The 14,738-nt window shown below is 40.8% G+C and overlaps 2 protein-coding genes and 1 long non-coding RNA gene across 4 annotated transcripts; 2 read left to right on the top strand and 1 right to left on the bottom strand.

The window, feature by feature from the left end:
* The first annotated feature begins 971 nt into the window (after positions 1-971).
* On the top strand, positions 972-6,450 carry LOC122826704. Of its 2 annotated transcripts, XR_006369845.1 has the most exons (5): positions 972-1,067; positions 1,157-1,359; positions 1,600-1,722; positions 1,798-1,883; positions 5,027-6,450. It is a non-coding gene; the product is annotated as an uncharacterized LOC122826704 (long non-coding RNA). The 2 variants fall into 2 exon arrangements; XR_006369844.1 differs by having other exon boundaries at positions 972-1,359.
* On the bottom strand, positions 6,204-9,345 carry creld2 (cysteine-rich with EGF-like domains 2). Its single transcript, XM_044108872.1, has 10 exons — positions 8,927-9,345; positions 8,371-8,453; positions 8,028-8,138; positions 7,688-7,779; positions 7,421-7,597; positions 7,241-7,339; positions 7,035-7,118; positions 6,801-6,896; positions 6,551-6,685; positions 6,204-6,470 (listed from the first exon to the last, which is right to left on the bottom strand). The coding sequence occupies exons 1-10, from the start codon at positions 9,065-9,067 to the stop codon at positions 6,415-6,417; spliced, it is 1,074 nt and encodes a 357-aa protein (XP_043964807.1). The 5' UTR covers positions 9,068-9,345; the 3' UTR covers positions 6,204-6,414.
* An 86-nt stretch (positions 9,346-9,431) lies between these two features.
* alg12 (ALG12 alpha-1,6-mannosyltransferase) lies at positions 9,432-14,593 on the top strand. Its single transcript, XM_044108871.1, has 9 exons — positions 9,432-9,747; positions 10,985-11,117; positions 11,187-11,360; positions 11,444-11,638; positions 11,795-11,898; positions 12,664-12,887; positions 12,985-13,154; positions 13,242-13,317; positions 14,282-14,593. Exons 1-9 carry the CDS (start codon positions 9,589-9,591, stop codon positions 14,526-14,528), a joined length of 1,482 nt encoding a protein of 493 aa, XP_043964806.1. The 5' UTR covers positions 9,432-9,588; the 3' UTR covers positions 14,529-14,593.
* Positions 14,594-14,738: the final 145 nt, after the last annotated feature.

The following is a 14,738-nucleotide window of genomic DNA, read 5'->3' as shown; positions in this document are numbered from 1 at the left end:
TATTTTTTTTTTCTTTACATTTATTTCCAGTAGAAATATTGCTCAAAGCATTTATGACATGGACAAGAACATACCTGACGTTGCTATTTGAACCAGCTGCTGAACATCTGGCTCCGACTGTCTGTGACTTTATTGGTGTGCTTATGGGATCTCCGTGTTAGGTTCTCTAGCCATCCAAGGATGACTTATCTGAAGGGGAAACGTCTTTTTACTACCTGCACACATGCAATATTTGAGCGTTAGTTACACGGTGCTGCGACAGAGAAACCACGTGCCTGATCCCAAAAACGGTTGTGCAGGACTCTCTGTGCTTTATAATGGAAGTATAATGCAAGTCATTAGGGAATTCCACCCTGAGAAAAGATACTCTATAAAGAATATTTATGAACACTATTACTCATTGAAGAATTCCAAATCGATGAAGCAGAATTCGTTCCCAGTCCTCTCTCACTTGGACTACCTCCTCTGACACTTGGCCAAGAATTTCTCTTCCATAACAAGCCATTTATTGTCTTAGACACATCACTGAAGTTTAGGCATTAAAAACCTAACCCACCAAATCAAACCATTCTGATCAGACACCCTTACAAATTTAGTTGACTCCCGATGATGCTAATGACCAGCACCTCCAGTTCAAGCTCGATCCACTTTTCATGGCATAGCTGGGACATGCACTGACAGGTAAAACGAGACTCCTTCCTATTGGGACAGTTCCTATTCCACAAAAGTCTCAAGCTTTCCCTTCATTACTGCAAGTAAAACACAAATCCATTGATTCATCTATCTTTGCCCCTTTGAAAAACACTATCTGCAATTTTAAAGTTTTTTTATTTTCTGTCTTATAAATCGTTTTACCGAGTTTGCAGTATATTGAGTATGCGGTGAAGTGTTGCCACAGCGTTTAAATCACATGGTAATGCATTCAATGGGAGTACAAAAACTAAATTCCAAACTTTTCTTCTTTCTAGATGCTGACAACAGGTTACATCACATTCTCAAGCATCTGATACTGAAGCAGCATGCTAAAGAATTAAAACCATCTTAGTATAATACACAAATATGTGGAGGTAAACATCAATTGGCTAGGCATTTGATGTGCTCCAGCCATTTGCAAAACAACTTTCTACCAAAGATTAACTGTTTCGACATAACACAGGAACTGAGGCATGCATCTGGACTCTAAAGCTCCCTGATAAAGAAAAGAAAAAGGGATCTCATAGTAGTTTTAGGAAAGAAGCCCAATCAACATGGCTCAAAGGATCTACTGCTAAGCGTCTTGATCTGAGGCACTCCAGGAGAACCCAAGATGTTTTTCTCCCCCACATACCAAAAGGACAGAGCTGTCTAGAAGTAAAAGAGGTACCTGCTCAGTTTTAAGCATTTGTTTATAAATCTGCAGTGTTAAAAGGTGTGTTTGAAGGATTGCCAAAGGGAGCCTGAGCTGACTAATGGTAAAAAGGTGTATCTTGGGTATAGATAGTCACGGTTTTTAAACCACAACTATTTCCTGTCAAATTTTTTTGCTACAGTTAAAATTCCTCTTGAAAGGGTTCTTTTCTTAGAAAATAGAGTAATGTAACTCTGCCTCGCTTATTTCAGCTTGTTGTCTCCGGCATTTCTCCTTTTGGCCACGAGCTTTATCTGATGACCACTGGAGTGTCATTTTGATTCTCTTTCTTCACCGTGACAGACCCGAGGAGTGACCACATTACTCCAGGCAAGGTCTCAACCCGTCTACCCAACTGTTCTCTCTGGTGAACAAGTCAAGTTATTTGAACATCTCCTCTTGCGTCACAGACTGACCTCGACCCTTAGGAAAGTAATCAACCTCTTTCCTGGTGGTCCATTGCCACATGCTGTTAGAGCATCTGCAACAAGCCAAGGTGAGACCCTGAGGGTCCCAAACCCTTGTCATAAATGCGCCTTGAGATGCGGTCCATAAACACCACAATCAGACATAGTCCACCTTGTACTGGGAACAAGTTACACTTTGCGCCAGAAAAGCAGACACAGCACTTCCTTTGACAAGTACCAATTATCCCTTAAGAACAACCCAGGAAAGATGCAGAATCCCCCACAAACCACCTTGACTGGACTGTTGTAATCCTTCTGCAGATGTGAACAATGCAACCAAAAGCACCACGAACAATCCCATAAGCTTAAAGATCTGGTTCACTGTTCCAGAGCCAGTACAGATAGTTATTTCAATAATGCAGTAATAGCTAGAGAAAAGGAAGACAAAATGTCTCAATGTTTTCATTTTTATTTGCATTTCAGCAGACAAAGGAGTTAAGCCTACAGCATTGAGATCAAAGTCTCCTGTCTGTCTCTTCTCATTCCTGATGGCTGCAAAAGATCAGAGGCCAATGATTCAGTCATGACGTATTGCTGTACACGGAAAGCACACTGGGCCTAATCTCATCACTCTGTTATGCTCAGCACATGTGCACACCTGCAAACGCAGAGAGACAGTTTTTAGACCTGGATTTTGGCTTCAGGATCAAACAGATCATTGTAAGGGCAGTGAAAACAAGAAGGAATACCCCTCCGAAAACGGTCCAGCCACAGTGGATTGTACAAAAGAAAGTAAAACAATACAATTTTCACTGTATTGAAGCATATGAGAACATTAGAAACAATAGAAAGATTGTTTTCATTCTCAGCGCAATGAAACAAAGCAACAAAACACACTTAATAATTAAAAAAGCTGGGATTGGCTCTGGGTTGTTATTGAGTTGAAATGGTCTCAGGTAGAATCGAATTTCTGTACATGCAATCAAAACAGCAGTTATTGAATTCTCTGCTGCCCTAGAAAGTCCCCTAGTATGTTTTCTTTTGGTGGGAAAAAAAATCTTGTGACCTAAATAATTCAGATGTAGATTATGTTTCCCTGTTTTTCTCACCAAAAGTCAACTGAATTTACTCTGGGAAATACCAAACATACAATCCAACCGTGGCAGTCTCTTTAAGGAGAAAAGAAATCTGGATCAAGTGCTTTTGATTCTGCTGTTTTCTGCTAAGATGCAGCACAGATGGAACTGCAAACTTCATTGTATTACTTGAGATCTGCTGTGAAGAGGGTTTATATTTTTGTTCAATTTAGGCAGTTTTGGGCATCAATAGGATGCGTAACAAATAGATCATAAACGTATTTCAACAAGGTATTAGTTTAAGGATGCGCATTTATGCAACCAGGTTACTGCACTTTTGCTACTATTACTTTTTTACTTTTTCTTCTCCTTATGAAAATTTGGGAATCTGTTCTATTGAGGGGGATTTGGGGGCCATTTCAGCTCCAGGGGTCACACAAGCTGCGAGTCAGTGAGTTAGATACCTTTCACAAACAAAGCAGATTTCCAATTTCCCCCTCCTCCACCCAAGGCAAATGGCTCCAGCTGTTCCACCCTCTTCTAATGCTTTCACTTCCTGTCAATGTCTACATCTTATAAGAAAAGAGGCCGGAATCACAAGGGTTGGTGTCACTTTTTTTGCACCTTGAACAAAAGATTCCTCAAGAAGCCATGGGTCTTGAGCTGCAGCCCACGGCGTCCAGTTTGTCCGGCCTAATCGTCGGCGGCTGGGAGCCCAGCTGGCCAAAAGCAAGGCAAAGCTGACCGCATCAGAGAGGGCAGCAAGTTTAAGGAGTGCCTGACATCAGAGGCTGTGCAGACCGCTGACAGACAACAAAAGCACATGGTGCCACATCTGGCTTCTAGTTTAACATGCAGTTTCCCTTAGAGCATCTCGGCACTGTGATTATCCCCGTCCCACCGGCCTATAATGGAACAATGAAGACTTTCGGCTAAGGATAGCTCTGGGAAAAAAGCTGGTTTGATGACCCTTGATGACTGAGGAGGAAGAGCAGTAGATTTAGATGCCCAAGAAATGCCTCTGAACAAGAAGTGGTGAAAAACACTTTATACAGATTTTGGTGCCATCACCCTTGTGTCCCTGTGTTTTCCATCTCTGGAAGCGTCCTAGTAGTCACCCTGCTACAGCTGGACCATGTGCTTCACAGCTGAGGTTTACTGGCAGCGGAAAACCACCAAGGTTAAAAGAAAGTATCGGGGTACCCCTCCAACCACAGAGCGAGCGAGCATGTATGCATGCATGCATGTGCAAAACTGAAGCTAGGTCGCTTTACAGCACGGAAAGGGGAGGCCAGCATTCAGAATAAACAATCCCCAGCAAAAGGAAAGCCTGGTGGTTAAAGAAGCGGTCTTCAAACGGGTCACAAGTTCAAAGCACTGAAAATCAGATAGTCATGGAGGAGTATTGTTTTCTTTTCCCAGAGCGTGAAACAGTCGTTGCATCGTTTTCAAGTTATTCATAAGGTAGATGAATTTAAGATGTGGGCCAAGAGGAATTTGCCACGTCAGAAGTGTACATACACAAAAAGCAATTTTAGGCAATTTGGGGAAATCCACAAGGTGATGTCAAAGCTTTAGAAGATTCTGATTAATTCACAACATCTGAGGTTGTTAAACATGCCCCGCGTGGACATACCTTAAGGAACTGCTTAAATACAATGCTACTTTGTGTGACATAATGGAAAAAAGATCTAAAGAGATCAGTCAAGATATTAAAAAGACAATGCTGCACCTCGACAAGACTGGTTCATTTGCCTCATGGCTCTTACTGGTTGTTTCTAGTTAGCACTGGGAGAAGGCATAAGTGAGGAAAGAGCAAATCTGCTTTGACTGTCATTAAGCATCAGGTTCCTGCAACAGACTTTCCCACTAAAGCTGTTACTGAGGTCGGCTCAGTGGAGCACATCTCATCTCCAGGACATAAAACGTTATATCAAATATGCATCTGATGAAGGCTAAATTCACCTAAAGGGTGGCATCAGTATTAGGTATACTGACTCATGTATTAGTCAGGATGCTGACTCACGCTGATGCTCTCTTCTTGCCAAGTACCTCATATCATCCATCTCCTAAAGCAAACACTTTCTCCTTTGAGTTATGGATAAAATATTTAATAACACGAGATAGTTCTAACAGTGTAATCCATGCCTCCGCAGTGATGAGCCCAGCATGCTGAGTGCGAGGGTCAGAGTAGGGCGACTCTGCATCTCTGCTGCCGGCTCAGACAGGTCTCAACTGGCTGCTCCTTCCACCTTCGGCAAGATCCGGCAAATCAAAGCAACTTACATCACCCTGAAGATAGCGGAGAGGTTTGATCAGGAGGAGAGACTGAAGGGAGGGCAATTGTTGGTAAGAAACATGACTACCTCCCCTTGTGCCCACCTCCAGGAAAGTAATTTAGATTAAGACTTATCTCTTAAATAATTAAGCTTTAAGAGTAGGGAAATGTACTTTTATTACCACAGATTGTAAAGGAAACTCTGGATCAATCTAAGAGGAAATACTGTATTATTAAGGGTACTGAGTGCACAGTAAAGATGATTTAAAACACCAACACAGCATCCCGTGCTTTCTGGATCCATTCCAGACATGTGAGCGCTGAAGATCGAAATTTCAACAGCCAACACTGCCATCGTGCGGCAATCCCGAGTCACTGCAACACGATTGCATTTAAAATGTCTCCTGCGTTGTCGGGCAGTTTTTCTCAAAGCTTTACAAATGTAGGCGTGACATGTTTGTTTCGGCTTGCTAAAAAAAAAAGATAATAATAAATAAATAAAATCTTTGAAAACTGTCAAATCAAATGGCTACTTCAAATGACTCAAAACTTCTAAATGAAATGTGTATAAATCAATTTGTGTTCAAAATGCCAAACGTATTTTTTACATTACAAAGCTACCCAACTTTAACAAAACTCAGACCAGACCTTGCATTTCAGTTTCATAGCACTCCGAAACAAATTTAAATTCCTAAGATCTTTGTTTTATAGCAGTTGACTTGCCGTTTTGACTTCCCAGCATTTGTGTTCTAAAACTAACATTTTACTTAATCATTTAAATTAATGAATACGAGTCTACCCATTTTATTGTGTCCAACCTTTCACTTCTGTAATTGCTTTCTTTGCATACCTTTATGCAACTTGTTACCAATTGGCTCCTTTACTTTGAGCCTCTGAAAGGTAACTTAACACTGCCATCATGTGGTGATTTCAAATTACTGCATTTTCCTTCTTTGATTTTTCAATAATTTACTGCTTCAGTTAAACTTGCTGTATTCTAAAAGTTATAAAATAAAATAGAAAGTATTTGATTAGTTAACATAGAATCACAATGATTTCAACATTATTCAGTTTTATTGAAACAACTTTATTAAAACAAATGAACAGTGGCATAAAATGTCCCGTTTCTGTCCAATTCCACTACTGGAAAACACTGGTGGGTTTTGAAAACAGGTGGTATATTGATTGCGGTCCAAGTTTAAAAAAGAAAAAAAAAAAAAAAGTCACGAGGTTCAGTTCGTTCATATACAGGCCCAAGTTTCAACATCAGAGCTCCCCATGTGGCTCTGGAGTCGTCTCCAATGCTTCGGACTCCTTTTCATCTACAGACAAAGGAAGGAAAAAGGTGAGAGAAGCACTACCAATGGTGAAATGTTCGAGTGTTTAACATAGTGACCCTCACCGCTCTGTTGGACACACTCGCCATCTTTCTCCTCATAGCCACTGGAGCAGATGCAGATGAAGCTGCCTTTATTGTTGACACACTCCTGGTTCTCCTTCGCACACGCAGGCTCCGACTGTGAACATTCATCAATATCTAGAAAGCAAGTACAGCAATAAGCAGAAGATATTTGCAAAAATGACTCTGTACACATTTTAATACAGTTGTTTTCCTCGATAATTTACAATCTACTGAAATATTTCCATCCTACCAGTGCAGGTTCCTTCTACATCCTTGTATCCTTCAGCACAAGCCTGGCACTCATCAGGACCACCTCCAGTGCAGCCGGTGCACGCCTCGTCACAACCTGTATGAGTACAAGCCGATCAAAACTTAATAATTCAATGTTCAGCTGCTGTAAAAAGGTTGAAAATATTGTGATTATTTTATTATTTTTGAATTTTTTTCCCCCCCTTTAATCTGCGGAAACTAATCGCAACCTTACCATTGCAGGAGTAGGAACCTTCAGCATTAAGGCAGTATTGATCCTCTTTGCACGGTGAAGGCTCTTTGGCACACTCGTTCACATCTGCAAATCATTTGGCCGACAACACAAATGTATCAGTTTCAAAATGTGCAACCCTACACCAAGTCTTTCTTTATAATTAAATCCCAGACAGGATCTGCAGAACAGGACGGTATTCCTCCTACCGACACAAGCTTCTTGGTCATCCTCCTCCCAGCCCTCCTTGCACTCGTCACAGTCCTGATTGGTTGCGCCGCTGCAGGTCTTGCATGACGTGTCGCACTCTGTGGCAAGAGGTAAACCCCGATTCATTGACCAATTCATTGAACCGTGTCACTTCCTATACAAGTTGGCCTAAAGTTTACCTGTGCACAAAGAGAAGGTATCGTTTCTGACTTGGTTGAAATAGCCGTCGACGCAGTCTAAGCAGAACTCCCCCTTATAGGCGTGGTCGCAGCTGCACTTCCCGTTGCCTCCGCGGGTCCCGTCGCCGTCACACACCCCGTTTCCATGACACGGCCTCTCCGAGCCCCCTAGACAAGCTTCAGAAGCAAAATTATTCTCATCATTGGTGCGTCAAATATTACAGCCAGATCTATTTTCCCTCTGGTTTCATTAGAATAGTTCCTTACCATTGCAGTCAGGTCCAAATGTTCCCTTTGGACAACAGACCTTGATAGTGTCTATGCAAAACCATTCATGCAGATCTGGATGTTTGGTTTTCCTGCATCCAAGAAGGGGATGGAATGGGGAGAGGTGGACTTCAATGAATGTAGAAACTTACTGCGAAAACTTGCTAAGTTCAACCGGGTTTTCAGTATTTTGGGGAACAGCTAGTTTGTTAACCCTCATCGTGAAATAATTCAGGTATAAAAAGGTCCCAGATTAGATAACTGCTTATGTTTAAACACTTTTCTGAACACCAGCTCATGCTCATCGACAGTTCCTCTGTCAATCTCACCGGACACCCACTTTTTAAACCACCAGGTCTCAAACTGCTCCTCGTGTTCCTCCACCATGCGGTTGCACTCAAAGCTGCTGCTATCACACAGATCCTCCAAGATCTCCATCAGGCGAATCTCACTGCAGGAAGACAGACAAAGGTATATCCACACAGGGGCATAGAGGAAAAGGAAGCTGGGAGATACAACACAGGAGGCGACAAGTAAAAGTAAAGGTTCTCTATTTGGTGCAACCTTGTTGTTTAATGGTATGTTATCTAAAAACGTAGGTACGCTTTCACTGCCGAGGTCAAACGGCTCTGTATCAGGTTGACCTGGTGTTAGCAGAGGAAAGGACGATCTGGACTCCTCACCTTGTCTCATACTTGGACAGTTTTCGCTCCTCCCATGCTGTGTTGCCTCCTCCAAAGTTCTGCTTTGCTGTTCTATCATAGCCCTGAAAAAAGAAGAAAACCACAAACCCAACATATTTATACAAAGTGGGAAGAAGTAGAGGTTTTGCATCTAGGTCAATAAGGTCGACCTATCAGATGTGTCTTACAGGACTGGTGGTTTATAACATTTGTTTATAATCTTACACTAATTCTTCTCACACCTGACTTTTCTGCTGGGTTCATAATGCAGTTAGTTTAAAAAAAAATTTCCATACAAGCTGCATTTTAGTAATAATGGACAATTTCTAAAAGCAGTTAACTGCGCTGAATTTTATGTAGGAATGCCAGATTTAAAAGGAGTGAGCACAAATGCCCGCCACATATTTAAAGTAAAAAACAGCAATTAAATGCAATAAAGCGTGAATGCATTTCCTTTTGCCTGACAGTCATGCCTAAAATAGTATTTTGTTCCATGAGATTGATTAGTTCAGCAAGGCAGTGCAAGCAAGACGGGTGTTTTGAAAAGATCTCTGACCTTGTTGAAGTTCTCTGTAATTTGCTGGCAGGTGCTGCAGGCGCTTTTTAAATCTCTCTTGGTGTCGCCGGCTTGAAAAAGCAAAATAAGAATAATGGAGCAGGAGATGAAACGCAGCTGTGGACGGCAGGGGGACAGCATCTCTCACCCAAACAGACTCAATCACGCTATCATGACAGTAGCACTCTTCACTAACTGGTTTACACCCAGCTATAAAGTTCTGCAACGGTCGGATATATTTAAATGAGCTATTCCTAACATCAAACCTAAGATAATTGTAGCTATGCAAAGCGCTGCTAAGTAGTATTTACATGCCGGTTGTAGAAAAAAAAAGAGATGCTTTTCTAGTTTTCCGCGTCAGCCTCTAAGACTGATTGTGGCTTGTAGTAATTGGTTAAAAGACCTGTCAATCATTAAAACAACCAATCACAAGCCGCCACGAGCGGGACATAAAACCTAGCCACACGTGGAAAATTTAGAAAACTTATTTTTTTTATTCAAAAACATATTTTTTAATTTTAGAAATCCTCTTTGTTGCAATACCAAACAGGTATCGACACGTTTTTTGGATAAAACTAATAATATTATGCGACTTCAAAGCGTTTTGAGAGCGTTCACTTCCTGTGTTGACCGGAAGTAAAATAGTCGGCTCTCCAGCTGTCATGGCGGAAAAGAAGAATGTTTTGGAGAAGCCATTGCTGCTTTTGTTAATTTTTCTGAGTTTCCTGCATTTATTAATTTGTCCTTTCACGAAAGTCGAAGAAAGCTTTAATTTACAGGCGACGCACGACATTCTGTACCACAGACTTGATTTTGACAAGGTAGGCTGACTTTCAATGATGTAGACTGTAAATCCCACGCATGCGCACAGAAGCGACAAACCAAAACGCCTAGTTGCTTAAATGTCAACAGCCACTATTTTGGCTATTATTAAAGTACAAATAAAATATATATTCATATTAAAATAAATACTTTTTAAAAATCAAATTTCTGTAAATTTCATTTGCCGTAAATTTTCTTTAAATTTCTTGTTATGATGTAAAGCTCTTTAAAATGCCTTGCTGCTGAAATGTGCTATGCAAGTAAAATTTGATTGATTGATTCAAACTTACCTTCCATTTATTTTTACCTGATTTGTAGGTGTAATAGAACTTGTGCAAGATGGATAACTTTTTTCTGACGCATTTTGTTATAGTAATATTTTCCACTATAATATCTGTTCATTATAATTCAGTAAGCAATATGTGAGAAATTAAGGTTTTAATTGAGAAGTATCAAATTCATAAAATATGTGCAGAGGTACAGTATATATGTGGCCTTATATCCAGTATCATGGTATATTAAGATTTTAAAAAGTTATAATTCCAAAACTGTAAAATATTCAGTTCTATCACTGAGAGCGAAAATAAAATTAGATAGGATCATTTAAGTTTGGTCCCCGTCCCCCACCTATTGCTGCACCGAGGTGGCTGAAGGAAGCCTACACATTTCCCCGCTATTACAGCAGAAACATTAAACTCATTTAATGAAAAACAAAAACACTCAACTGTGGAAACTTAAAGACAAACAACACAGTTATTATAACATAAATTTATTTGGCTTATAACCTGCTTAATAAGCTTCTTTGCTCCTTAGCTAAATAACTACTTCCCACTCAGCAGGAAGGTTAGAAAAGAAGTATTTAAAATATATTCTCATACTGTAGTTTTGAGCTGACTAAAATCAGCGTCACAAAAACTGAAGTTCAGAAATTGACCACAAAATTGTGATTGGTGTATCTCTAAATAGTAGTGCTTATAAAGGTAAACCTTAGCAAGAAATAGCAAACTTGCATCTAGTAAATTACACATGGCAGGACTGATTTTATAAGGAATTTAAATATTCAAACAAGATTTTTGTTTAAAATTGGTGTAACAATTGTGTGTTCTCATGGTTTGATGTTTTGAAGTTGGAAAATGCACATTTTTTAGTCCTCAAGCATATATATTTTTTAAAAGTTAACTGTTTTCACGATGTTTTGAGTGCGCTGGAAACTAGAAAATATCGCTTCTCTCTCAGTATGACCATCACGAATTCCCCGGAGTTGTGCCGCGTACCTTTCTCGGACCCCTGTTCCTCTCCACGCTCTGCTCCCCGCTCGTTTCTTTATCATCTCTGCTGGAGGCACAGAAATTCTACACTCAGCTTATAGGTAAGTAGACAAACAGGCAATGACTGCTTTAACACGAATGTGAGGATTTCTAATGTACGTTCTGCTCAGTCCGGGCTTCACTGGGGTTTTGCGTGATCGGCGCTCTGTGGCATATGCAGAGAGAAGTGCGGAGGCAGTTCGGCTCCACAGTTGCGTGTCTTTTCTGTCTGACCTGTGCCTCCCAGTTCCACCTCATGTTCTACAGCACCAGGACGCTCCCCAATGTCTTTGCGCTGCCAATAGGTACGCTACACTAACGACACATCTTTACCGAAGGAATCTCTTGATACATTTCTTTCTCTATGGTTGCAAAATTCCTCCCAAAGTTCTTGTAGCGTTCACCTCTTGGATGGCTCAGAAACACGGCTGGTTCATCAGCCTCTCCGCTTTGGTCATCATCGTGATCCGGTCCGAGCTCTGCATCTTGCTGGGCCTCATGCTGCTGATGGCGCTGCTGAGCAGGAGGCTGGGGCTGCTGCAGCTGATTTACTACGCTGCTCCTGCTGGACTCTTGTCCCTAGGTGAGAGCAGAATTTACAACATCTAATGAGGTGGGCAGAACGTTTGGCGTCTCTTAAAATAGACTGAAAATAAATTCATTATTATTTTTTTTGTTTTATCCTTAATAATTGCATAAGATTAAACCAGACAAATGTTTGCTTTATTTTTTGCTGCAGCTCTGACGGTGGCTGTTGACACCTTCTTTTGGAGGAGGCTTTTGTGGCCTGAGGGGCAGGTGTTGTGGTACAATGCCATTCTTAATAAAAGCTCCAACTGGGGAATATCCTTTTAAAGAGAACCTATAATGCAAACGTCATATTTTGCATTTTTGTGCTTCCATTTGGGTTTCTACTGCTTCTAAAAACAATCCAAACCCACATAGCCGTTTTTTGTCAGTAAGTTCTTTTTTTTGTTCTTCTAGAAAATGAGCCATTTCAAAAACTTACTTAATATAAAGTCACAAACCAGCAGGCACTTCATCTTGCAGTGTCTCACCTAGCAATCCCGGCGAAGTCTAGCCTCTTACCTAGCAGCCCTAGGTAAGAGGCTAGATTCGAACGGATATGCTTGAACCTAGCAGTGCAAGCTGATCTCCAGCACTTTTGGTCAGCTGGTTTTTCCTCTGTACAATGGCTGCTGGAAAAGACAAGTGTTTTGTGTGTTGACTTACCATCCAGAAACCACTTGCTGAATTTTTGTTTGTTGTGCTGGAGGCTCCACTTCTGCTTTTCAAAGAAGTACAATTGTATAATTGAGTATCTGTTTGCAGTCATTTTCACGTGCAAGTGTAAACGTTGAGTTGGGGGCGGGGGCGTGGCCAACAGCAGTTTGGATGGGTTTAAAGTGAGAGACCTCCAAAAACGGCTCATTATTGAAGAATGATTTGGTGCAAAAACTGCAATGAACATGATTAGTATAGGAAAAAAATTACAACCGTCTTCAAGTTTTTTTTTTTTTTTTGTTTTAAAATGAAAATCCTTATTATTTCCCAAAATATTTCTTTTTTGTCCACTCCCAAGTTCTCCTTAACTCCTCTCTCCATTAAACCTCGCCCTTTCTGTGGTATTTTTACTCCGCCGTGCCTCGAGCCCTGGGCTGCTCGCTGCTCTTCGTGCCTCTCGGCCTCCTGGACAGGCGGATTAGGCTGCTGCTGCTCCCCACAGTTGGCTTCATCTTCATCTATTCGCTGCTGCCTCACAAGGAGCTGCGTTTCATCATTTACACTTTCCCTGTGCTCAATTTGGCAGCTGCACGCGGCTGTTCCTTCATGCAAGTTAAAGTTGATTTTAAAAAGTCTTCTATCGAGTTATATATATATATATATATATTTATTCTATTTCAATCTTTTTTTTTTTTTTTGCTTCAGATTGTGCAACTATCAGAAATCTTGGATGTACAAACTGGGCTCTGCAGTTGTGGTTGGCCAGCTGTTGATCAACTCATCGTACACTGGCCTTTGCCTGTATGTTTCCCATCACAACTACCCGGGCGGCAAGGGAATCCAGGAACTACACAGACTGATGCCGGCCACAGCAGGTCACAACTGCAATTAAGCAAATTTATTTCCTAACATTAACACACACGTCTGGATTTTTAACGTGGTGCGCACATCCTCCCCCCCAGATGTCTTTGTTCACATCGACAGCTTTGCTGCTGAAACGGGAGTCTCACGCTTCTTAGAGCAAAACAAAAACTGGAGGTAAGTGTTGTGAAAACATTGCTCTTCACAGTTATTGACACTTCACAACAAGTAAAAAGCATTCAATTAAACCCATCTATCATTGTAGTAGGAACAATTTCACGCTGCTGGAATAAGGAAAAAAATCAGGCCCTGTTGCAGTGTTAGTTGTTTATAATGCTTTAAACATTCTCAGAATGTAGCTAGGAGAAATAGGTCCATGTCACCTCATCATTTCAGCAAGGAAACAAGTTATTTAGCTATTTTCTTCTAGTATTTCATCACTTATAAAATCACATCTTCTTTCTGAAAATGGCATGCTTCCCTATTTTTCCTGTTTTGGAGAGGAGCTAATAGAAATAAGCCTTTATGTTGTTATACAGTATAAGTTTCGTACTTCTTCCTACTCCTTTTTGAGAATGTCAAGATTAATGCGGTACAAAAATATGTCTCGCATTCCTTGGTCATGTGTGTGATTTTATACTTCTATCGTGTTCGAGATAAATAAATCAATCCTTATATTTATGTCCGAAGGAAACAGGCAAGTAGCTTTCTTTTTCTTGCCATTTCCTGGCTCAAAATGATGAACGCACAAGCTGCTTGAACGGCATGTTTTCTTGTCTTTTCCATTTTGAATATTGGGTTTAGAATCAGGACTGTCACATTATGACACCCTAAAGAAATGAGAAGTTTTGCTGCTTAATACAACTTCTATGGAGCTGTACTTGAAAAGGTAAACTCCTCATTAAAAGGTTTCACATTTACTTACTTCAAAGGAAAAAAATCAATTATCTCCAACCACTCCTGTTTCAGGTTTTTTTTTCCATTGTGAAATTTTGCTACAATGTCAATCATTTTGATGCTTTTTACAAACCTTTATCAGATACCAGTGAATTGCGAGTGGGAGGATGCTACTTTTGTGCCATTACATAAAAATGCACCTCATTTTGGTTATCTTTCTAATAAATTGTCTTCAATTCTACAGATACGACAAACGAGAAGACATAAGCACCAGAAGCCCGGAGCTCCAGATGTACTCGCACCTGTTGATGGAGGCGAACGTCACCAAGATACAGCAGCTGCACAACACTCATACGCCTCTGGTCTACATCGAAGGTTTCAACAACATCGCCTTTAGCAAGGCTCACTTTCCACCTGTCAGAGTTCACCTAGCGAGGAAAGCTGTGCTGATGCAGCGCAAGATTTGGGAGGGCACACCGAGAGAAACATGAGCTAAAATATAATTTAGAATTATCAGGTGACCAAAGACAGTTGAAAATCATGCTGCTATGTTGATGGGGGGTGGGGGGGAAACGTCTTGGTGTCACATACCAGCACAGATCGCCTATGATCTTCTGCCTCGGCAAATGCATCCACCTATTGTTTACACCAGAGAATCATTTGTATATTTTGATTTGTAAATGAATAAAAGCCAAACAGAG

Source organism: Gambusia affinis, linkage group LG23 (assembly GCF_019740435.1).
Source record: "Gambusia affinis linkage group LG23, SWU_Gaff_1.0, whole genome shotgun sequence".
Lineage (NCBI taxonomy): Eukaryota > Metazoa > Chordata > Actinopteri > Cyprinodontiformes > Poeciliidae > Gambusia > Gambusia affinis.
This window is presented reverse-complemented; position numbering and strand designations above follow the sequence as displayed.